The sequence below is a fragment of the Leguminivora glycinivorella genome, chromosome 2 (genome assembly GCF_023078275.1).
Source record: "Leguminivora glycinivorella isolate SPB_JAAS2020 chromosome 2, LegGlyc_1.1, whole genome shotgun sequence".
NCBI classification, from domain to species: Eukaryota; Metazoa; Arthropoda; class Insecta; order Lepidoptera; family Tortricidae; genus Leguminivora; species Leguminivora glycinivorella.
The window spans coordinates 27,930,743-27,954,957 of NC_062972.1; the positions used below are offsets into that span (position 1 = coordinate 27,930,743).

At 37.1% G+C, this 24,215-nt stretch overlaps 5 protein-coding genes across 5 annotated transcripts in view; 2 read left to right on the top strand and 3 right to left on the bottom strand.

Annotated features, from left to right (window-relative positions):
• LOC125234165 (protein Wnt-5b-like) overlaps positions 1-24,215 on the bottom strand; it is an 81,188-nt gene that overhangs the window by 46,778 nt on the left and 10,195 nt on the right. The gene's annotated exons all lie outside the window — the stretch shown is intronic.
• On the bottom strand, positions 121-921 carry LOC125234196. Its single transcript, XM_048140405.1, has one exon. It carries the CDS (start codon positions 817-819, stop codon positions 403-405), a length of 417 nt encoding a protein of 138 aa, XP_047996362.1. The 5' UTR covers positions 820-921; the 3' UTR covers positions 121-402.
• Positions 1,475-22,412, top strand: LOC125234210. Its single transcript, XM_048140421.1, has 2 exons — positions 1,475-2,104; positions 22,247-22,412. Exon 1 carries the CDS (start codon positions 1,708-1,710, stop codon positions 2,080-2,082), a length of 375 nt encoding a protein of 124 aa, XP_047996378.1. The 5' UTR covers positions 1,475-1,707; the 3' UTR covers positions 2,083-2,104; positions 22,247-22,412.
• On the bottom strand, positions 5,011-5,571 carry LOC125234224 (probable salivary secreted peptide). The gene has a single exon (XM_048140434.1). The coding sequence runs from the start codon at positions 5,506-5,508 to the stop codon at positions 5,173-5,175; it is 336 nt and encodes a 111-aa protein (XP_047996391.1). The 5' UTR covers positions 5,509-5,571; the 3' UTR covers positions 5,011-5,172.
• Positions 18,970-22,412, top strand: LOC125234176. Its single transcript, XM_048140385.1, has 5 exons — positions 18,970-19,251; positions 19,601-19,686; positions 21,248-21,345; positions 21,498-21,505; positions 22,245-22,412. Exons 1-5 carry the CDS (start codon positions 19,050-19,052, stop codon positions 22,382-22,384), a joined length of 534 nt encoding a protein of 177 aa, XP_047996342.1. The 5' UTR covers positions 18,970-19,049; the 3' UTR covers positions 22,385-22,412.

Consider the following 24,215-nt stretch of genomic DNA (forward strand, 5'->3'; position numbering starts at 1 on the left):
AGTTTATTAAACGAACCAACATATTTCGACACTGTAGTAAAATAATATTAAAATTGAAACAATCAATTAGACAAAAGTAAAATCAAGGCACCCTGTCACTATCATTGAAACGAAATGAAATGAAATGAAATACATTTATTTTATTTGCTTAATACTATGTACAGATAAGTTGGTAATATCATTAGTGTTATGTCCAGATAATGTCAATACCTTATACTAGTAGGCATGCAAATATTATTAATTAAATCTATTTACATTATATTACATATTTACACCAAATTAATTGCCGGTTGGAGTCCAACAACGAATACTTGTAAACAAAACGGGAACTTCGTGGCATTAATAAAATTAAACACATTAAAAAATAAATAATTTTAATAGCAAAAACATTCTCATATTAAATCAATACTTTCGCGCAAATTGTCCATTTTCCTGATAGGGGTCATAACTGCGGCCGCCTTTGCTGTAAAACCGAGCATTTAAATTCGGATCAGCAGCGAACACTTCAATCTCGAACCTGTACCCCCTCAAAATGGAGGGGCTTGAGAGGCCGATGGTCACCGTCTTCCCGCCGATCCCGCCGCTCACAATGTTCGCTTCACCATCTTTATCCGGCCTTAGATCAGTCACCAAAATTTCAGTGATCACGTTGTTCCCCGCTGCACTGATCACGATTTGGTCGGTCCTTGTCCATAACGCTGGATTGGCTTCCTTTATTTCATTGTAGATTCGTGTAGAACGGCCATCAGCGAAGCCTAGACGAATATCATTGGCGTTAGCCAATGAGAACACTAAACAACACAAGACGATGGACTTCATATTGTCTTAAAGCTTAAATGAGAAAAAAAGACGTGTGATCGTATTTATATAGAACGTATTAGTGATATCATATATGTACATATAGTTTATGGTTAACGATCAACTGCAAACTTGAGTTATTTTCGATACTCGTCGCGTATTGGTATCGGAGTTACTAGGAAATTGCGTCATTGTCACGAGATGACGAGATGGCACCATTTGTAAACAACTTATCGCGTATTCAGCTGGGAATTATATATCTATTGCTTGACTCATCTTGACTTCAATAGTATAATATTCAGTTCAATAGTATGAGTAAGTACTAAATAGTACAGTGCCGAAATGTTTGTAACAAGTTTCTAGCATCAGATACCAATTATTAAGTTAGCCAAATTAGAGTATTAACCATTGCCCACTCATAAGGGTTATTAATCTTCTTACCTACTCGTATTGCAACAAATACACGTACCTATAGATAATTTTAATATGGAATTTCAACCGTTAGAATTAAAACTAATTTCAATCCATAAGAAAAACTAACAAAATTAGGGTACCAACATCAACAGTTGTGCACCTACCGAATAAGTAAGATAGTTCTGCAGCAAATTAAGACAAAGATATAAGTAGATTGAGATACAAGCAGTCGTCTAGATGCTTCTAGTAAAATACCTAACCTACCTACATAATACAAGTACAGCTCGAATACACAATAGATCATAAATTTCCCACCATGACAAATCGAGCCATATCGTCTGTAAATGTCCATTCATAGAAACTACGAAATGGCATACATACGCTAATTAATTTAACGTACAGGCGCAATCGAATCATAAGTATTCTAGCTACACATTTATTTGGACCTTCTTAGAAAACAGTCGTTTCAACAAATCTACAAATACAGCCCTCAAAATGTCAGCTGCCATCCAAGTTTTACTTACAACAGTTTTTATTCTCCAAGTTATGTCTCACGACTTACTTCTCGGTTACCCTGATGTGAATTCGAAGCTCATCTACAGTAAAGTACATCAAGAGAATCCAGCCATTTGGGTCCGTTGGGAAGACATCACCGTCAACTGTTCGAGAAACGAAGTGATCAACGCCATCAAAGTCTTGGACCTTAGGCAGGATAAGTGGGGAGAAGCGTACATCAAGAAAGGAGGGATCGGGGAGAAAAGTGTGACGATCGAGTTGGACAGCCCTACGGTCTTCAGAGGATACAACTTTTGGGTGGAAGTGTATGCGATTGAGACCAATGCGTTCCTGTTCAACCATGGGAGGAAGTGACTAGTCAGTAAGGTGTTTGTTGGTTTGTGTTTAATAAAGTTGTTATAGTTTTTAAACGTTTTACTCTTTGGCAATGGTCTCTGGTGGAACTAGGATTCAAGCTTTTAAATGTATTTTGTAGTAGCTCACAGATTAGTAGCCCAATCTAATTAGGTACCTATAGGTTAAGGTTGATTTATGTTTTCCACTAAAGTCCATCTTCCCTCTATACCCCTAAATGGGACGCGATAAATGATAGATAAGTCCCGCGATATTTCTATGGTCCCGAGTAAAAATCGAAGTTTCGCTCTCGAATGCTTCTTCCGTCAAAACTTTACTTAACCAGTTATAACGAAATTTGGAAATCCGTATCAAAATAGTCTGTGTTAGACTGTTAACTTTTTATGGCTAATTTATATCAGTTTTCAATATCTCGCCTCCCGTCGTGGCATATTAAATTAACCCGTTTAGCCCATGTTTGAAAGGATCTAGCGCCTTTAAAACAGAAATATCAAAACCATACGACACAGATATCGATAATAGTAATCTGTGTTACAACAATCATTGCTTTAATTTTAAAACCACGGAGGAAACAGTCGAGAGCATTAAAATAGGACGAAATACGTATGTCAGATTAAATTACATAACAGCTACGAAAACTTTACATAACTATAGAAAAAGCAGTAATATTAATAACCTTAGTCAAATTAACCTATCCCCAAACCATAGTAATAAAGAGTACTATCGTACAGTATGGCCACTCCCGCTCCCCGCTGAAAGTGCCGCCCACCCCCTCTCGGTTACCTCACAGTTACCGCCTGTTAAAACGCAAACAGTCAACCTGCCATATCTCACTCATACAAGCATGGTACGCGTTCACCTACACGAGCTTAGAATGTGTGCTAGGAACGCGCCTATTTCATATATTTGATCACCAGTGTCCGAGATGTGCCCAAACTAAGCAAAGCTTGTGTACTATGGGTGCTAGATGACGATATACATAGGTACTTGTAGACATAAATAGAAATCATTAATAATTAATTACAAGTCGGTACATCGATAAGTTGCGATCTTTTATTTATCTTTTACAGAGAAACGAACCTTATCTCGAGCATGACCTAACAGGAAAATAACAGCGCATTATTATGTAGATATATATATATTAATATAGCCTCGAGTCATATCATATCAATTTATTCAATTGTATCTCATCTACTAAAATATTACATTTCATAGTCCAAGTAAATTCAATATTTAAACAAAACAATATAAAATGATGAAATCAAAAACAGCCTCGAGTCATTGATACAAACAGCCAGGAAATACAACCATGTTTTTTATGTATTTTACGCCCGTCTTATTTACTAAACATTGGCTAGAAGATTTCAATGAATCTTTTGTCATTTTAATCATATACCAAACTAGTTTTTGCCCCCGGCTTTGCTCGCGTTAAAAAGAGACAAAAAGTAGCCTATGTCACTCTCCATCCCTTTAACTATCTCCACTTTAAAATTCACGTCAATTCGTCGCTCCGTTTTGCCGTGAAAGACGGACAAACAAACAGACACACACATTTTCCCATTTATAATATTAGTATGGATACCAAACCAACTTGGGACAAATTGATAAAATTTAGTTAGCTAATTTAAGTTACTATACACTCAAAGACTTTGAGCCATTTAGAGACCACAATAAATGTGTTATTTCATAGATAAGCTATGACGCGTCCAGTAGAAAATGAGTGGATCAACACTCGTGACCGCAAACTTAAGTGAATATGAATAGGATGGGGTAAATAAATACCTAAAGCCTACATAAAACGATATTATACAAATATACGAGTAAATAAGTGATGATTTCTATACCTTGTCAAATTAACGTCTTGTTTGAAATGTCAAACGATTGAAAGCGACAAAGGTACTGAAATCATCACTTATTTATGCCGGTGACTGGACAAGGAACAGATATAATACAAACTCTTACGAAGTGTCAGCGATTGTGAATTCGACAGGGTTAACCATTAAATATCCTAACTATAAAAACTATGTACTTACCTACTAATAGGTACTTAAGTAGGTTGTTTCTTCTGAGTTGTTCTTTTCCAATGCTCTGTAATCAGATATGGATCACGATCCAATTGTTCTGGCTCGTATTGTATAGGTACCTACATACTCAGATCGCAATAACAAAAAGGTTTTCACCGAATTTAAAGTTTATTCATACGATTTTAGATCTATATTTAAAATTGAAATACTTTTCGCTTGAAATAATTGATAAAGTACCTAAAGGAATTTTTCATTGTTTGAGACCAATAACGTTAGCTAACTACGTCCTACATGTAGGTACAATACAAACGACATAAGATACCTATACTAAGGTAAATTTAGAGCGGTTTTGCACTACATCTGATCTGAATCCAGTTCGAATCCGGGAAAATAAGATCCTTCAACTTATTACGGATACGTAACGCGTAAAGTACAGTCAACCATTTGGAATCCTAGGAAACTCTACAACCATGTCTAAATGACAAGCTGTAAGAGATTTCTTACAATCTGATTTATAACGTCACTATGAGACTATGACATAGTTCTACAGTGGCCTAGGGTTCCAATTTCTACGGCTATGACGGATCTAATGTTCACGGATTCGGATCTGACGTAGTGCGAAAATCGCTCTTAGACGACTATGAGTGTCGTTTATCATAATAACATGAAAGTTTAGATCAACAACACTAGGAACGAATAACAATATAAATCACTATCTTGCTGTGACATCGTTCTGCGTCCTATAAATCTAGTTGGCTGATAGTACTGTACCTAATACATGGGCATGTTGTTCAAAGCTAGAATTAAAATATTATTTACGTATATGCTCGAATGCAACTTTTTTGCATGAAGGGAAATAGGTACTGCAATGCACGGCGAATGATTGATAGTAAGAACAAAAATGTCATTTCAACTTAAAACTTTTAATTCTTTCAACATATTATCGGGGCCTTAGGAATCAAATTTTGACCCTTCACATGATGCAGTTCTTTTGTTAATTTTTCGATACACTGACATTCACTTTAAATATAACGCACAAAAGCATGCACACACAGTTCCGTAGACCTCACGCGAAGACCTCAATCAAGAATCTATATCCTGATCCCCGCTCGCTCTTTAGTTTAATGGTCACAAAGTTGAACCCAAGCCCTCCGCTCGTGATAGACGGCTGCGCGTTCCCGTTCTCCAAATCCTTGATAGCAACCCCTTTGATTTTCATATCAGCCGTTGGATACTCGAATTTTATTTCTTCGTCTCTTACGAAAAGAGGAATGGCACTAGCTTCAACAGTCTTGTCGTAGACTTTTCTTACTCCACCTTGTTCGTATATTTGACCCACGATGACTGTTTTAGACGCCCCAACAGCGATCACAGCACAAAGTATAAGGCACTTGACGAACATTTTTAGGTTATGTGACTGCGCTGTGTGAAATGAAGTGGACGACTGACGCGTGAGTTGAGGTCAAGTCTTGAGATCTAGTTTGGACCTTAAGGCTTGTTTATATGCGGTAATGGATTAACGATGTTTTTTTCCTGTTATCAAGGTTGTATGATCGCGATTTTGTATGGATAAATGACCTTTTAACAATCCAAGGAAGACATGTTTCCTCTCGTGCATAAGTGTACCTAATACTAAACACTAATGGGTACTTTGCTAAATTTTTTTTACTTCCATTAGTAATAATAAGTAATTTATTTAGTTAGGCTAAGACATTGATAATTACGATTAGTTCCTGGGCCTGAATGGAATAAGTATTTAATTTCAAATAATTCAATTTATACGACGTATTGATCAATATCATACAATTTAAACTGTATTATTTAAGAAATCGTAGCTTACTCATTCAGTAGCAATTTTTTGACCATTTGGTGACTGGTTAACTAATGTGTATCTAAACGTCTGTAAAGACCACAGAGTAAAGACAATTGCAATGATGCAGTTACATTGCATGACTCATGAAATTCCTTAAATTCCATAAATTGGCAATTGTTGGCGTCAAGTGGTGAATTATTTCGATGGCAATTAAGGGTATCATCATAACTTCATTTTAGGTGCAGCTCCTGATTCAGATCGCATACTAACCTTAATATACATTTGTAGTGGTCTCGAGCAAAAATGACCTACCACCTTGTCGTTTACCATAAGGAAAAATTCTGTGTTTGGTCTTCGATAGACAATTCCGATAGGATAACAATCCTATCGGAACCCCTGTACCAGTCGAAATCAAACACAAAAATTGTACATCATCTAGTTATTAATCTTCTGTTATCTAAAAATTGTTTACAAGTACGGTCAGTCACCTATTTAGGGCTTGCAACTTTGTACAGTTTGTACCAACCTAGTACTTTTTTTTAAATGTTGAAAATAGTTAAAGTAGATGCCTCATTATAATAAAATTTGACATTAGTTATTGTCTCTGCTTGAGTTATGTAATTGATACAAATGTATTCACATTTTGCCTTTTAGAGAGCCGATTAGACCAGAAGCGATTAGTAAAGTAGATTGTATAGTTTCTAGAGTAAAAATGTTGTCCTAAGGTTAACTTTACTTTCGCCCATTTCCCGCAAGGTCCCAAATTCCACGCTGTATCAGATAATTCTTCAGTTTTACATCAAAACGTCGCAAATATGATTTTCATTTATAAATGGCCCTCATTCATATAATACACATGTGAACGTTACTCAAGTACACAATCTCATCCAGCAGACCTTACGATCAAAGGTCACTAGAGTTATCAAAGCACAACCCTGCCAACGAAACACCGCTCATAAAATAACCCGTTAAGGTCTAATACTCGTTGGGAGCCACTGTTAATTACTGTGATGGGTGTCAGTATCCATATCCAATATTTGAAGGACTGTCTGGTCTGCGTACCTATTAGTAAATCAAGTCATCTCAGCAGTAAAGCCTGCCAAATAATCTAACCTAACCTAACCACAAAATTAAAATTTTGAAAAAACCCCCGACTGCGACATAGTTGACCGATTTTCATGAAACATGGCTAAGAACACTCCCGACCCGACTGACTCAGCTTTCAGACAAAAAAACTAAATCTAAATCGGTTCATCCGTTCGGGAACTACGATGCCACAGACAGACACAGACAGACAGACAGACAGACAGACAGACAGACAGACAGACAGACAGACAGACAGACAGACAGACAGACAGACAGACAGACAGACAGACAGACAGACAGACAGACAGACAGACAGACAGACAGACAGACAGACAGACACGTCAGAGTAAAAAGAGTAGAAACTGATAGGGGCGCCACCGTTTATGTAAACCGTTTTGCATGTGGCAACTATCCTGACAGATTTTGACCCTTTTCCATGAGAATTGTTAAGTGTTGTTATGATAAAAATAATATTTTTAGGGTTCCGTACCTCAAAAGGAAAAAACGGAACCCTTATAGGATCACTTTGTTGTCCGTCTGTCCGTCCGTCCGTCTGTCAAGACCCTTTTTCTCAGGAACGCGTGGAGGTATGAAGCTGAAATTTATATCAATTACTCAGGTCTACTGTCCCTTGAAGCTGTGAAAAAATCAAACTTCTAAGCCAACGCAATCAAAAGATAGAGCCGTTTATGCCGCAAATTTTCGACACTTGCAAGGGAATCAAAACCTACAGGGTGCTTCCCGTGAACTCAGAATCTTGAAATTTGGTACGAAGCAACGTCTTATAGCATAGATAAAGGAAAAATTACGAAAACCATAAATTTTTAGTTACATCACATAATATATATATTTTTAATAATTTTAACCTTACTACCCATTTCCTCATAAACGCGTAGAGGTATTAAATTGAAATTCATACCAAATACTCAGGTCTATAATACCTTTAAGCTGTAACAAAATCAAACTTCTATGTCAACGCAATCAAAAGAAACAGCAATTTAAGCTGCATATTTTGAAACTCGCAAGTACTCGCAAGGGAATCAAAACCTAAAGGGTACTTCCAGTCGACCTAGAATCTTGAAATTTGGCATGAAGCAACGTTTTATAGCACACATAAAGGAAAAATTCCGAAAACCTTAAATTTTTAGTTACATTACAAAATATATATTATGACTCGATTGTCGTAATGAACGAACTTTGTAAACCTTGCAGGTTTGTACGGAACCCTCGGTGCGCGAGTCCGACTCGCACTTGGCCGGTTTTTTGTTAAGCTCTAACTAAAGCTGCGTTTTCACTTATTATAGTATTTTTCTGAACAGTTCTGAGCGAGCATTCGTTCGTGCACCGATAAAGACCAGGCCCCGTAGCCGAATGGCATTTCTCGGGGCCACGCGAAACGAAAACGAAACGCCGCGGCTCTGTCGCGCCAATACGGGATGAGATTTCTCTATGTTTCGTGATATTAGTATTTATATATTATATATATCGTTGTCTGAGTACCCACAACACAAGCCTTCTTGAGCTTACCGTGGGCCTCAGTCAATCTGTGTAAGAATGTCCTATAATATTTATTTATTTATTTATTATTTATTTATTTATTTAAGTGAAAACGCAGCTTAAGACAAGTAGACTCTGGCGTAGCTTTCGTTATACGGATGTGTGTGAACGATAAATAAGTGACCATAAGTAGTCGTTGACAACTCGATTCTCCTGTGAATTATAAATAGCAAAATCTTGTGTAGCTACCATAACTATTTGAACAGAATGGTTACTTTACATCAACCAATAAAAGTAGGTATATTTATAAACACGTTAGAGTTGTGCCTGCTCGTTCACTGAAAAGATCGCTCCCAACTAGTACGATCTCCGAAGTGTACTAGTTCGTTCTTTCAGGACATTCAGGACAGTAGTACACCGAGAGAGCGAGAGATAAATTGTGAATATGGCGTACAGTAACGCTCGCTCGTACCAGCCGAGAGCTGATCTTTTCGCGCGCTCTCGGTCGGTTTCGGTAGGATCACACGGATCGCTTTGCTGTCATTGTCACTCCTCGGCTCTTCGCTCCTTTCGCTCCCATTCTGTTGCGCGTGTGTGAGTGTACTAAATGTACTAGAGAGCAGAATCATTTGGGAGTAGTTCGGTCTAGTACAGTGCAGGGAATCGTGTCTTTTGTACTATTAGTACATGTCCTACACAAGCCTAAAACACGTCACAAATAAAAATAGCTTTCTTAATAAATAACATTTTCCTTCTGCGTTTAAATAATAATAAATTACCTGGACCAGGAGGTAATAAAAGAGAGGAGATATTTCTAATATCGTCAAATAAATAGTAGATACGTCGACTTGATTTGTGAGACCGCAGGAGCCCGAACTACGGGATATACTTATTGGTATAAAGCTGTTATTACACGTTCCAGGGGGCCGATTTTTGAGTCTCACTGTCACTAAAATACCGATTGAAAACGGTGACTTGCCTATTATTTTCAGTGACAATTTTCTGAATTCGAACGCGTGAGACTCAAAAATCGGCCCACAGCAGTGATATTACTTACTTACTCAAAATATCTATGCTAAAATATGTATGCATGTTTTATTTTTACCGTAGGTGGGTAGGTTCTAGGTTCTTTTTTTTAATTTATCTATTTATTAGTAAAACATGTTTACATGACATTATAGTAAACAATGCGTCACGAAACTTAGATAGGTAACAAAAAAAGAGAATAAAAAAGGACAATAAAAATAAAATTATACAATTGATTTGGCGATTCTGTTCACCTAAGATTGACTTTCCTTTCAATTTAGTGGTTTTCAATACAATACAACTTACTACAGTTACTACTTTTTTGGGTTCCGAACCTAAAAGGTACAAAAGGAAACCTTATGGTGCAACTCTGTCCGTCTATTTTTATTTCTATAAGAGTTCAATACTCGATTACGATAATTTGTACTACGAGTACTACGACCAATCACACTTATCATCAATGTGGTAGGCCGGGCGAAGTACATAGATCGGGGCCACGGCAGTGCCGTCAAGACGAGCCAATTGGTATTTTTTTATTAAGTGTTATAATGTACCTACATAATTTATACAAAGTATTGGAGCAATCGATGAAAGTATTTTTTTACACGACTGCCCAATTACAGAAGTTTTAACATCTCTCCACATATACAACCGTCATGTCTTCGAACCAGCTATAATGGCCTGTAATAGTATTTAAGTAGTCCTAATGAGGGATTTTACGTCAAAAGAGTGTCGGGTTCCGATCCCAACCGGTTTCAAGTTTCAATTCAACACATTTATTACCCGCAACCATTTACTCCGATCCTTATTTAAAGGACGTGAAGTTCAAAATGTGTGCGTGGAGGATGATAGATTTAAAAAATACGATCAATGGTATTCTGATAATGAATGGGTTTGAGATAAGATGAGTAATTAACTGCTTGATGTCTATGCGATCCTGGTACGTCGGCTGTTGTTATTTATTCAATTCATTCATCACCTAGATTTTGAATAAAGTTTTTTTTTTTAATGAAATACTTAATAAGTAATATTATCAACGGCACTGACACGTGTTCGTGATGCGGTCACGGGAAAATGTTCGGTAAATTGGAACAAGCGTTGCACTGATTTTGACATGACGTGCGTGATTGATAAGAGACGTGCATCTCACGCCCTAATTTCACTTCATTTCGCACGTTTGCAAAATTAGCGCACCTCATTCTGACACTTCTGATATAATATATATTGTATAGACCCCAGACATCCTATAAACACATGTTGCGAACCTGTTTTGTGGTTCGCAACATGTGTTTATAGCCCCTCCCCACTACCCGGCAATTAAAGATAGCATACAAAGATAAAAAACCGGCCAAGAGCGTGTCGGGCCACGCTCAGTGTAGGGTTCCGTAGTTTTCTCAAAAACTTCTGAACCTATCAAGTTCAAAACAATTTTCCTAGAAATTCTTTATAAAGTTCTACTTTTGTGATTTTTTCATATTTTTTAAACATATGGTTCAAAAGTTAGAGGGGGGGGGGGGGGACACACTTTTTTTTTCCTTTAGGAGCGATTATTTCCGAAAATATTAATATTATCAAAAAACGATTTTAGTAAACCCTTATTCATTTTTAAATACCTATCCAACAATATACCACACGTTGGGGTTGGAATGAAAAAAAAATCTGTCCCCACTTTACATGTAGGGGGGGTACCCTAACAAAACATTTTATTCCACTTTTTATTTTACCACTTTGTCGGCGTGATTGATTTACATATTGGTACCAAATTTCAGCTTTCTAGTGCTAACGGTTACTGAGATTATCCGCGGACGGACGGACGGACGGACGGACGGACGGACAGACAGACATGGCGAAACTATAAGGGTTGTTGTTAGTTGACTACGGAACCCTAAAAAAGACATCAAACCATGCCGTGTCCGGTATCAAATGAAATCTAGGGCTTACTGAGTAGTTTAGCATACTAAGATTTTTTTGGAAAGTTTAGGAAAATGCTCCATTTCGAGTTAACTTTAAACCACTATTGATTGAGAAGTTATGAATATATTTTAATAATTTAAATAACTAACAATAGTCCATTGTGTATTAGTGACTTTTTTAAATCTTTGTATGCTATCTTTAATTGCCGGGGCGGGGGGAGGGGGACCACAAACTGGTTGGCAACATCTGTTTATAGGATGTATGGGATCTATTTACTTATATAAAAACGGAAAACCAGAAAGGGATAAAAAACGAGGGAAGAAACGAGATGGCGCCTTACAAATTTTAAGAACTTTTGGACCACGTTTCTCGGATACAACGCAAGTATCGTAATAGAAAACTATTTAAATCTATTGTCTAAATATAGGAATAGAAAATGAGTATGAAAACTGCCGATTACGCTGCGTATTTATTTTACAATTAGCTAACGAAAACCACGATTTCAAAACTTCGGCTATGTTCGGGATCTAATCGGCACTTACCTACTCGGTCTTTCGTTTCGCCTGTACGTAAGTTCAAGTTGATGAAAGTTTATTATGTTTTGTGAGTTTGTTATGTTGGTACACCTGCAGTAGTATCGGTTTTTATTTTGTTCGAAGTGATAGGAAATAAAACGTCCTATTTTGTTCTGTCGTGTCGTTATACTGTCAAGTCAAGTGTCAACTGTGGAAAAAACATGGCTAAAGACGAAAATTAATGTGACGAATTTTGGTTTGGCGATGCCTAGAATTGTAAGTAGATAAATAACTTTAGGGTTTAAGGTTTGTTTTATATTAGGTTTATTTGATTAGGTTTATTTGGTTTGTTTTATATTAGGTTTGTTTAAGCTTTGCTTAGTTTGGGGCTAAGTTGATTTGTGTAAGGTGTCCCCAATATATTTTTATATATTTATTTAGTAGGCATCTGTTTTATGTCTTTATACGTTCCGAAATAAATTTTCTTTTACTTATCTTTGAGCTGTATACACCCGTATACGGCTCAAAGCACCAGTTTCTAAAGTTAAGTACTGGACTGGATACCCGTGGTCGGGGAACCGCATCAAGCAGTTGAATTACAACCGACCATGTGCTTTGACCCTATAACATCATCATAGATTGTTCAATAATAATTGCGATAAATAATATTAAAACTTCTCTAAATGTCTGCACAATCCTAAAAAAACTTGGAGTCTAATTAATGAACTGTCTGGTAATAAAATTAAAAACGACTGTAGCCCTCCCAAACTTATGTTAAACTCTGTACTTACTACCGAAGGCACAGCAGTGTGCGACATTTTCAATAACTTTTTTGTTAGCATAGGAGCTGAGCTAGCGAACCAGATTCCAACGAGATATCATAACAATACCACATGCACAGTTAACTACTCAACCGTAGCTAGCAATAAACTATCAGTTCTTGCACCATGTTCTCGCGAAGAAGTATCGAAGATAATAGATGCATTAGACAGCAACACAAGTGTGGGTATCGACGGGATTAGTACAAAGTCCATCAAATGCTTGAAAGTTCACATCCTTGACGGAATTACAAACTGCATTAACAAATGCCTATCAAATGCAGAATTTCCGGACGAACTAAAAGTGGCTAAGGTCAGCCCTATTCACAAATCTGGCCCCAAGACCGATCCTGGAAACTACCGCCCAATATCAGTGTTGCCAGTGATGTCTAAAATTTTCGAAAGGGTTCTATACAATCGCCTGGATGAATACCTGAATAGTATAAATTTTCTTTTTGAACGACAGTATGGTTTCCGCAACAAATCTAGCACATTAACGGCAACAATTGACTTAGTGACTAAAATCAAATCAAGTATAGATGCTAAAAATATTGTTCTCGGCGTATTCATTGATCTCAAGAAGGCATTTGATACGGTCAGTCACTCGATACTTCTCCAGAAACTTTCTAGCATTGGTGTCACTGGCAATGCACACAAGATGTTTGCTTCATATCTTTCAAATCGGTTACAAGTAGTAAAAATAGGAAATTATCAAAGCTCACCACAACCAATTACCTATGGCGTGCCACAGGGATCGATTTTGGGACCGCTGTTGTTTTTGACATATATAAACAATGTAAGTGCATTGAAACTTAACGGAGAGATATCGCTTTACGCAGATGATACGTGTGTTTTTTACTACGGAAACTCAATTAGTGACATGTCTAAATTGGCACAAGACGATCTAAACGTTCTACATAAGTGGTTTCAATATAATTTGCTAACTATAAACATCTCTAAAACCTCATACATTATATTTAAATCCAAAAATAAAAAGATACGTAATCACACGCCATTATCAATCAACAATATCACACTTAATCAATCGTCGCACGAGAAATACCTCGGTTTAATTTTAGACAGTGGTCTGACGTGGAGGGCGCATATTGAGAAAATAAAATCAAGATTGTCAAGCCTCTTGGGTTCAATCAGAAACTTAGTTAAATTCATCCCTCATAATGTAAAACTTAACATATATAACTCATTGGTCAAATCACATATAAATTACCTCATTGAGATCTGGGGCAATGCCGCGAAAACCAATCTTAAGTGTCTCCAAACTGCTCAAAATAAAATAATCAAACTACTGCTTAACTACGACTATCTGACACCGACTAATCAAGTTTATACTAAATCTAAACTGATGAGCCTGAAGCAATTATACACATATAACACAATAATACTAATAAAAAAAATTCTAAATAAAAGTATTCACTGCCAAACCACATTCAAAACAAATAAGGAAAGTGGCAAAAGGAACCTTCGTAGCGCAAATAACTTATCCCTGCCATTTATACGGACAAAAACTTTTGGCACAAAAAATATAACATACCAGGGAGCGCGCATGTACAATGATTTACCTTTAGATATAAAAAATTCACGAACATTAACTATTTTTAAAAATAAACTAAAAACATACATTTTAAGTAATATTCCAGCAACCTAAATCCGACCCTGGTAAACAGCAACACGTTATCGAGCTCGAACCTCGGCAACAAAGGATTCGCCGCTTACCCGCCACATGTTTGCAATCATGCATTTAGAATTTTAGACATAAAAACATTGCAAGAAATTATTGTCTGCTAAGTTGCTTTAACTAGTTTATTACCTATCTGTTAAGTATTTATTAATGTGTCAATTTTGTTATTACCCTAATAATGTCATAATGAAATCCATAATTATCTATAAATTTTGTACTACTAAATATTGATGTTCAGTAGCATAATTTAATTATTACAATTGTATATACTTATCTCAATAAGTGAAATGTAATATTTCTTTTGAGACAAATAAATATCTTTAAACCGAAAACTGTTTTACAGATGTTTTCATGAATTGTGACACATGCGGGCTTGAGACAGCAAATGGGCTTAAGCGAAAAAATAAAATAGAAAAAGCGAAACAACTGTCGCCCTTAGCTAAGAGGAAACAACAGAGTTCACAAGAGGAGAACTGTTCATTTCTATCTGAAACCTCATTTATTGAAGGGTTCTCGCTCAGCAACATAGAACAGCCCAGTTGTGGTAAATTTATTATTAAGACTGAGTCAACCATCTCAATTTAAGAATAAGTAAGTGATTAGTGTTTGCCAAAATTCTTTGATAAGTGTTTGCCAAAAATGAGATTTACACTGAGATATTTAGTATGTAAATAATTGTTTTACTAAAGAGCGAATTTACTTCAAAAGAAGTGTTTGAGGTAAGGTGCATTAGGGTAATTCCGAAAGTCGTCTGATTACGAAAGTCGCGTAAAAATCACCATTATTTCTAGCATATCAAGATTCCCCTTTCGGAATTACCAGAGCATTTCTGTCATTCGGAATTACCTTAATGCACCTTATTTAGTACTCAAATATTTTTTTAATTAAAAAGAACGAATATTTACTCCCAAAGTAAAATATTTATACATGGTTAATTTTTTGGGGTAGACAATGTAACCTTCGAGGGCTGAAGCACGCCGAGGTTACGGTATAGCTAAACAGATTACTTTATGAGTATAAAGAATATTCCTATTAAGTAATTATGCATATACTTAAATAAATAATGTGGATAAAAAAGCACAACCTCTTCTTTTTCAAATCATATTATTATAGCTCCTTCTGGCAGGTTCATCAACAGCCTCAACTAGTGCCATTTACGTCTGTCCATCAGCCCGTCTCGATCCAAAGTGCCGTCCGGCACAACCATTACTTCTAGATTCCGTTTTCCCCTTCCACGTCAAACACGTTTTTCATAATGTTGTCATACGATAATTACCATTTACCTCGAAATCTGTCAGTAAAGTACTATATTTTAGGTAATTTCTTTAAACATTATTTACAAAATCATGACATTCGGCCATCCGACAGCGTGCAGTCGCCTGGCGCACGCCCCACACAACCAAAATCTTACCAGTTCTAGAATATATAACTGAAAGACTTGAATATAATTATGAGGCATCAATTAATCAAGTATTACAGATTTTTCACATATACATTGAACACATTTATTTATACTAAACAATCATGACATTCGGGAGGTTAAGTTTTTGTTTAAGTATCCGACTCGGCATGTCACTTTTGTGAAATTGGAGAAAAAGATTTTCGTAATTTCATAATAAAATTAATTAACCAGTGTGAGAGACCCTTAGGAATAGGTACCATTCAAGTTAGTGTCAAGCAACTGACGTTACGTCATAACAAATTAATCCTAAGAAGTACCTTTAGGCCGTACAACACTCATTAAGTCAATAAATTATTTCTTTGCATAACTCGATAACAGTCAACAGAGTTACGACACTAGTTTCTTAGAAAACTTGATTCTACTTTACCTAAAGAATCTTCCCTTAAAGTTAACGGAAATCAATAAAAACACGGTGTACTTTCACAAAACTATCAAAAAAAAACATTAACTTGACACGTGTATCCACGAAAAGTCAGGAAATTATACTTCTTGCCTTGTTAATGAAATAATGACATATTGATTCTTAAAGACGTGTTTACCTCACGCAAAAACAAAATGTCACACATAAAACGGTCATTGCGTCATATAAAAGACATCACCGTATCACATACAAGACGCCTCTGCGTCACACAAAGGACACCTCTGTGTCACATACAATACGCCACTGCGTCACATAAAAGACACCTCCGTGTCACATATAAGACGCCACTGCGTCACTCAAAAGACACCTCCGTCTCACATATAAGACGCCCCCGCGTCACACAAAAGACACCTCCGTGTAACATATAAGACGCCACCGCGTCACACAAAAGACACCTCCGTGTCACATATAAGACGCCACTGCGTCACTCAAAAGACACCTCCGTGTCACATATAAGACGCCACTGCGTCACACAAAAGACACCTCCGTGTCACATATAAGACGCCACCGCGTCACACAAAAGACACCTCCGTGTCACATATAAGACGCCACTGCGTCACACAAAAGACACCTCCGTGTCACATATAAAGACGCCACCGCGTCAACCAGACACCTCCGTGACACCGTGAGACACCAGACACAACCTCTTCTTTTTCAAATCATATTATTATAGCTCCTTCTGGCAGGTTCATCAACAGCCTCAACTAGTGCCATTTACGTCTGTCCATCAGCCCGTCTCGATCCAAAGTGCCGTCCGGCACAACCATTACTTCTAGATTCCGTTTTCCCCTTCCACGTCAAACACGTTTTTCATAATGTTGTCATACGATAATTACCATTTACCTCGAAATCTGTCAGTAAAGTACTATATTTTAGGTAATTTCTTTAAACATTATTTACAAAATCATGACAATATCATTTATTGAGTCCAAACTAAGTTACAAAGGTTAAAGAGGTATTACAGTTTTGAGCCCTGACAGGATTGAATGCTGAAGGCAATGATACTTAGAGTTATAATTAGTCGATATTTACTTAATCACGTTCACGGTTCTTAACTGAAAAGTGTACCCTACTGTTATGGGTGATATGGCATTGAAATTAGGGCATATAAACAGGTAAATAATTGTATGGGAATTACCGAGAAACCGGTAAATAACAAGTTATTTTCATACAAACTATTTACCGATTGCGTTCCCTAATTCAAATTGAGGCTAATCGTGATTCCACATTGGGTGCAAGGACAGTGAAAAGTGTTACGCAGTGTCTTGCGTGGGCGACGGTCGCGCGACCGTCGCCGTCGCGTCTCATACTTCCATATCGATAAGGTTTGATTTCGTATGCGTCGCATCGCCGTCGCGCGACCATCGCGCGACCGTCGCCCACGCAAGCCACGGCGTTAGGATATCGATCACTTGCGCGAGCGAAGCCGCGCGGGCACGTCTAGTACAATATATATCAGAAGTCAGAATGAGGGGGCTATTTTTGCAAACGAATCAGTACGAGGTCGTATCGCAATCGTCGCATCAAAATTTGAGTTACCGCTAGCCAAAAAATGGAAAAATTACGACATTGTTACGACAGAGCAGACAAAGTTTTATATGAAAATTTAAATTAGCTGCATTTCTTTGATATCTGAGGCTCCAAAGATAATTAATTACCTTTTCTCAAACATGGTATGAAATATTGATGTTACTTATGTGCCTTATAATTGGCAGCGAAGTATGACGTTGCAGGTGCGGCTAGAACGATTGATAGATAATGGAATTTCATACAAACCTTGCAGGCCAAGGCCGGCAAAGTCTTCTTTTTTAATTTCCAAACACAGATAATTGTGACATAACATCCAGGTATTTAGCCAATTAAAAAAAACTATAAGGGGCTGTATAGACGTGCCGACTGCAACTGGTACGGGCCCTAGACAATATTTGATTTTGGGTGCGTTTTCATACAAAAAAAAAATTTTTCGTTTTTTTTAATTTTTTTTAACTTTTTGTTTTTTATAACCGTATACGTGGTATCAAAGGGGAACGAAAATTCGATTATTTTTGCGCTACGACGCACCGTTTAGGAGATACAGCCATCCAAAGTTACTATTTTCAGTAGACTTTATTTATTTCATACCATGTTTGAGAAAAGCACTATACATACCTCGGCGGGAAATGGGGTTGCCCTTTGCCTTTGTCCCGGCCTCTGTAGTAATGTACTATATATTGTACCTAATCCTATTGTTAATAAAAGTTTCACAACAATATGTATGTAGCTAGTCTTTAAAATGAGATTTTAACTACGTTTGTATGGAGAACCAAGGTTGTTGCGGCCCTAGTTTATATAAGAGTGGTTTTTATGTGAATTACGAGTACTTGGTTCAACTTTATTGAATTCAGTTTTAAATATTAGTTTCCCCTGCATTTTCCTGTATCAAACATGTTTATGAAATTATATAGTTCAATTAATTTAAAGATAATAGACAATCCAAACCTACATACGTACTAAATTGTTGAAAACATTTAAATGATAATATAGATAATAGTTTAACACGTAATCCAATCTCAATCAGTAATTAATTATCAAAATACGAGAACGTTGACGTCATTGACGTTATCAGTTTCGGTTAATCAATATAATCACCTTTTCATGTCCGTCTTTAAATAACCTTAAATTTAAATAAATGTAAGAAAAAATTTAAAATATAATGTTAAGCGCGAGTTTATTACTTTTAATTTTGTCTGTGGTCAGGAATAGTGCTGTGCCGATCGCGTCCGATTTAAAAAGTGACGATGTGTTCTTGATTCAACCGGACTATGTTGGCAGCAATGGCACCCATGCTTCCTTAAATGGCGTTCTTTTTAAAACTGTTATGAGATACCATTGCTTACCTATTTTTCTTCTCGAAGGTAACTATTGTAGTTTTTTAAAATGTATGGCTTCTTTTTTTGGGTTTTGAATTTGACATTCAATCATTGCGACATTACTATTTGTTTGCAACAAAACCTTAACAATTTTATCAAAAGTTGGATGCTTTATATTAGGTAGTATGTAAGTAATAATTATCTTTACTCAGCATTATGTAGTGATGACCAAAGTAGGTATGTACTTAATTTACAAAACTATAAGTACACACGACACGTATTTTCAGCTTAATTTCTCGAGGTTAACGATGTGTTAGGTTAGTTAATATAATATTAAAATTTAAAAGTACACAATGAAAAGATTTTGATTAAATTGTGTTTGTTTTACCTTCAGGTTCCCATGTTATTCTATATGGGTCCAACGGTTGGACATTTCCTGAGCAAGATGTTAATTTAACGTTGACTTATCCCACTTCAAATGTAAGTATTAATTCACATATTTATTTTACGAAAATTGAGTCCTTGTTGTGTTTAATAAAATAGAATTCAATGACAGTATTAGGCGTTTCACACACTACGCAGATATGGTGCGATATCTGTAGCTAAGCGCGTATCTTTCATTATGGTTCATTGAATTATATACGGATATAATTCAATAAACTACGAACGGCGCAGATAATTTTTATTGTATTTTATCGTAAACTATCTGTACTATCTGTAGGACGGTGAAGATGTTATCTGCGTATATGCAGAAAACTATTTGTAACATTAATCCTCTTTAAAACCAACAACGCTGCATACGTATTGTTACGTAGGTACCGTATCTGACAGTATGTGATACTTTTAGACAATGAATTTTTATATGTAAATAAATAAATAAATAAATATTATAGGACATTCTTACACAGATAAGGAGATAAATAATAGTTATTTGTTATACAAGGGGGCAAAGTTGTATTTTAACGCCGAGTGTGGAATTGAGAAACGAGCAAGTGAAAGGATTCTATAGTTGAACCACGAGCGAAGCGAGTGGTTCGAAAATAGAATCCTGAACATACGAGTTTTTTAACACACGAGAAGTAAAATACATTTGCACCCGAGTGTAACACAAAATTTTTCCCCCCTCACTATAGCGAGGAAACTACAAAGCAAAAAATGCGTTTATCACTGCTTCCAGTAGTTCCACAGGTGGTAAATCATATTTATTACTAGATTCACCTACTTTTATCAAATTTGACTTTATTCAAGGTCAAATTACTTTGCCCACTAGTGGATAAAATGCGTTTTTACTCATATTTTTTTTACAGACTAAAGATTTATTTTGCACAAATCGATTTAATCCATGGTTTGCCTTATTTTGTTACTTAATTCATGCTGTAATAACAGCTGTTTCATGTTCAAATCATCTGTCTTATTTTAATGTAAGAGATGTACATAACACTGATTTAAATTTTCACGATTATTACACATAATTATTTTTAAAATCGGGACTTAATCGCGATTAATGTAGTTATACGCGATTAAGTCCCGATTTTAAAAATAATTATGAGATGTACATAAACTAGCAATTTGTTATACCGACAATTTATCCTATCTGTACACTAACATCATCTTTGCGTTATCCCGGCATTCGCCGCGGTTCATGGGAGCCTGGGGTCCGCTTTGACAACTAATCCCAAGATTTGGCATAGGCACTAGTTTCACGAAAGCGACTGCCATCTGACCTTCCAAGTCTTCCAACCCGAAGGATAATTAGGCCTTATTGAAATTAGTCCGGTTTCCTCACGATATTTTCCTTCACCGAAAAGCGACTGGCTAATATCAAATGACATTTCGCACATAAGTTCCGAAAAACTCATTAGTACGAGCCGGGGTTCGAATCCGCGGCCTCTGGACTGAAAGTCTCACGCTCTTACCGCTGGGCCACCAGCACTACCTACCCAATATGTGCACTAACATTAGTTACTAATACAAATATGGGTGACAATATCTGCAATTAATAATTCAATTCAATTTAATTAAAAAATAATGTAATTTTCAGCCAGAAGTACAGCGAAACCTCGATAATGACAAGATAGTTGGGTACGAGGTTCTCCTATTCACAGACACTCGGCAATGCACCGGCACCATAGCGGGGGATCGTTTCATAATTTGTTCGATTTCGGTTATTTATTTTCACACTAGAACTTAATACAATATTTCTTTAGTTAAAATAGTATCATATAATCACATATAATCACGCCTATATCCCATAAAGGGGTAGGCAGAGCACATGAACTACTATAGTTTCAGTTAATGCGGGTACAGTTGGTACACAAATGAAGACAATCATGGGCATCTGCCGGCGTATCATGCTTCCAATTTTGTCACATATCTATAAAGTATCCGTCACGCTTTAGCAAGTATGTCAGTGTGAGAGTGACAGACGTCTTATTCATGTGGATAAGTGATAAAATTTGAAGCATAATACGCCGGCTGGTGGCGATGCTCTGCAAAGCGGGCTGGTGCTGGAGGTGATGTAAAAGTAACCCCCACCCAACTGTATGGAAAACACGCGTCGGACTTTGCCATACAGTTGGCCCGATGCTGCGCTCGCAAGACGCTATATGTGGGGGGGGGGCTAAAGCGCGAGCAGGGGGCCGATGATGGCCCAGCCGATGGAAGGGGGGGGGGGAGATTTAGTGATTAGACTTGGCCCTTAACTAGGAGTCAGGGAAGCTCTATTGGGATAAGTCCGGTTTCCTCACGATGTTTTTTTATCACGGAATATCAAATGACATTTCTTGACTCTGCTAGCCTAGCAAAGCTTCACTTAACATAACACTTTAGTAAGTTTCCGTAAAAATACGAAGGAAAAACATTAAATTTCCGTACTACATTTATAACTAGTGACGAACTACAGACGTTAAACTTTCGTGAGAAATATTCAAAAATATTTAATCAATATCCGGTTATACTCACATTATTATATCGCGACAGTATTAACGCAAGTACCTATATTGAAGAAATTATAAGTGACGAACTGTTTTTTTTTTTTCAGGAGCATATAACCCTAAACTTTACCATAAGTGGTATAACCATGTTATCGTATGAGTTTTGGCTGTACGGCGTCCCCAGCAGATGGAAGGGGAAGGGGGATGCCCGAATGGACCTCGATCAAAATAACATCATGTGCTGACAATAAATAAATAGTGTATGAAAAGCAAGTAGTGTCTTTCCCATCACGGAACAATGGTGTTCCGGACCTTTGGGAGGCGTGCGCGGGGCCGAAGCCAACGCGTAGAGGCCCTTTCGACACTTTAATGAAATGTAAGGGGTACACCGAGCGGATGTTGCCCTTGCCCGTATCATGGGACACACGCAGAGGCAACACCCGCCAGGGTGTAAGAACTATTTGAGAGTTAATGGAATCTAAAATGAACTGGTCTATTTTGATGAAAGTGATGGACTAAATACTGGGCTATGGATAAAAAACCGGACGCCTGCCTAATAAAACGGTATCCAATTTTATTTCCGGCAGACGGTGACTCGTCCCCACAAGATGGGCCCCCACAAAAAGCGACATCCAAGATGGCTCAAGGGCAACACCGGTGTGAGAACTCAAGGGTGTCGAGAGGTGTACACCGCTTTCTGCCCAGTGGCTGTGAAGCCACTGTACCAACTCGCGTCTTATGCAAATTTTCACTTCCACCCCTGGGGCATGTTGCCCTAACGACTCCACTCTGGACGGCCAGCCAAGGCAAGCCAGAGGTAGAGAGTACTGTCCCACCCACCCGCCTTACGGGTAACAGAACTCCCCAGGAGCACTCGGGTACGTGGGGTCGCTGTTCCCCAACAGCTCGCCACAAGCTGCCCTGCGTTGACTGATTGCACTGGTAAAACCAATGGGCGATGGGGTCGTCACATCCCTACGCCAATTATTATTATTACACAGCTACATTCCTTATCCATTGCCCATATAAAAATATGTAATTGCGCCATTTTTTTTTTCAAAGTTCACCCCACTTTTTTTGGATTTGGAAATTTTAATGTAGTATCCACTTAGAATCGCGAGCTCTTTCAATTCTAATAGGAGAAAAAAAGTGTCCCAAGATTTTTTCCTATCCCGTTACCATTTTTTCATACATTTTGTATGGCGGTAACGGGGTGGAAGGTTTGAAAAATGTATGGAAATCTTGGGACATTTTTTTCTCCTATCAGGAGAGAAAGAAAGAAGTGATTCTGAGTATGAACCGGGTAAAAAATAAATACCTATGTTACAAAAAAAGTAGGGTGGACAACTTTGAAAAAATGGCCCAATTACAATAACTCTTAACCCCTCTAACGCCTAGTCCCGTATCCGACACAGACTTTAAAATTAACCTCCTGAGTCCTGGAAGCATGAATAGTTATTTGTTATACAAGGGGGCAAAGTTGTATTTTAACGCCGAGTGTGGAATTGAAAAACGAGCAAGTGAAAGGATTCTATAGTTGAACCACGAGCGAAGCGAGTGGTTCGAGAATAGAATCCTGAACTTGCGAGTTTTTTGACACACGAGAAGTAAAATACATTTGCACCCGAGTGTAACACAAAACTTTTCCCCTCACTATAGCGAGGAAACTACAACGCAAAAAATGCGTTTATCACTGATTCCAGTAGTTCCACAGGTGGTAAATCATCTTTATTACTAGATTTACCTACTTTTATAAATTTTAAAACAGTTAATTTGACTATATTCAAGGTTAAATTACTTTACCCACTAGTGGATAAAATGCGTTTTTACCCGCTGCTATTAAAGGACAAAACACGTGTTTCCGAGCTAGGGAGGGGAAAATTTGTTTAGAACCTTTTGTTACTCAATAAAAGTTCAAAATAAAATTTGGAATACTAACAAAAATTTGTACACGAGGACTCGGGAGGTTAAAATGAACAAATGGTAGGTTATTCATGCAGTGGCAATTTTTCGACAGCGGTATTCAAGAGTTTAAGACAGATTACATATTTTTTCTCCTTGCTAGCTTGGAAACAC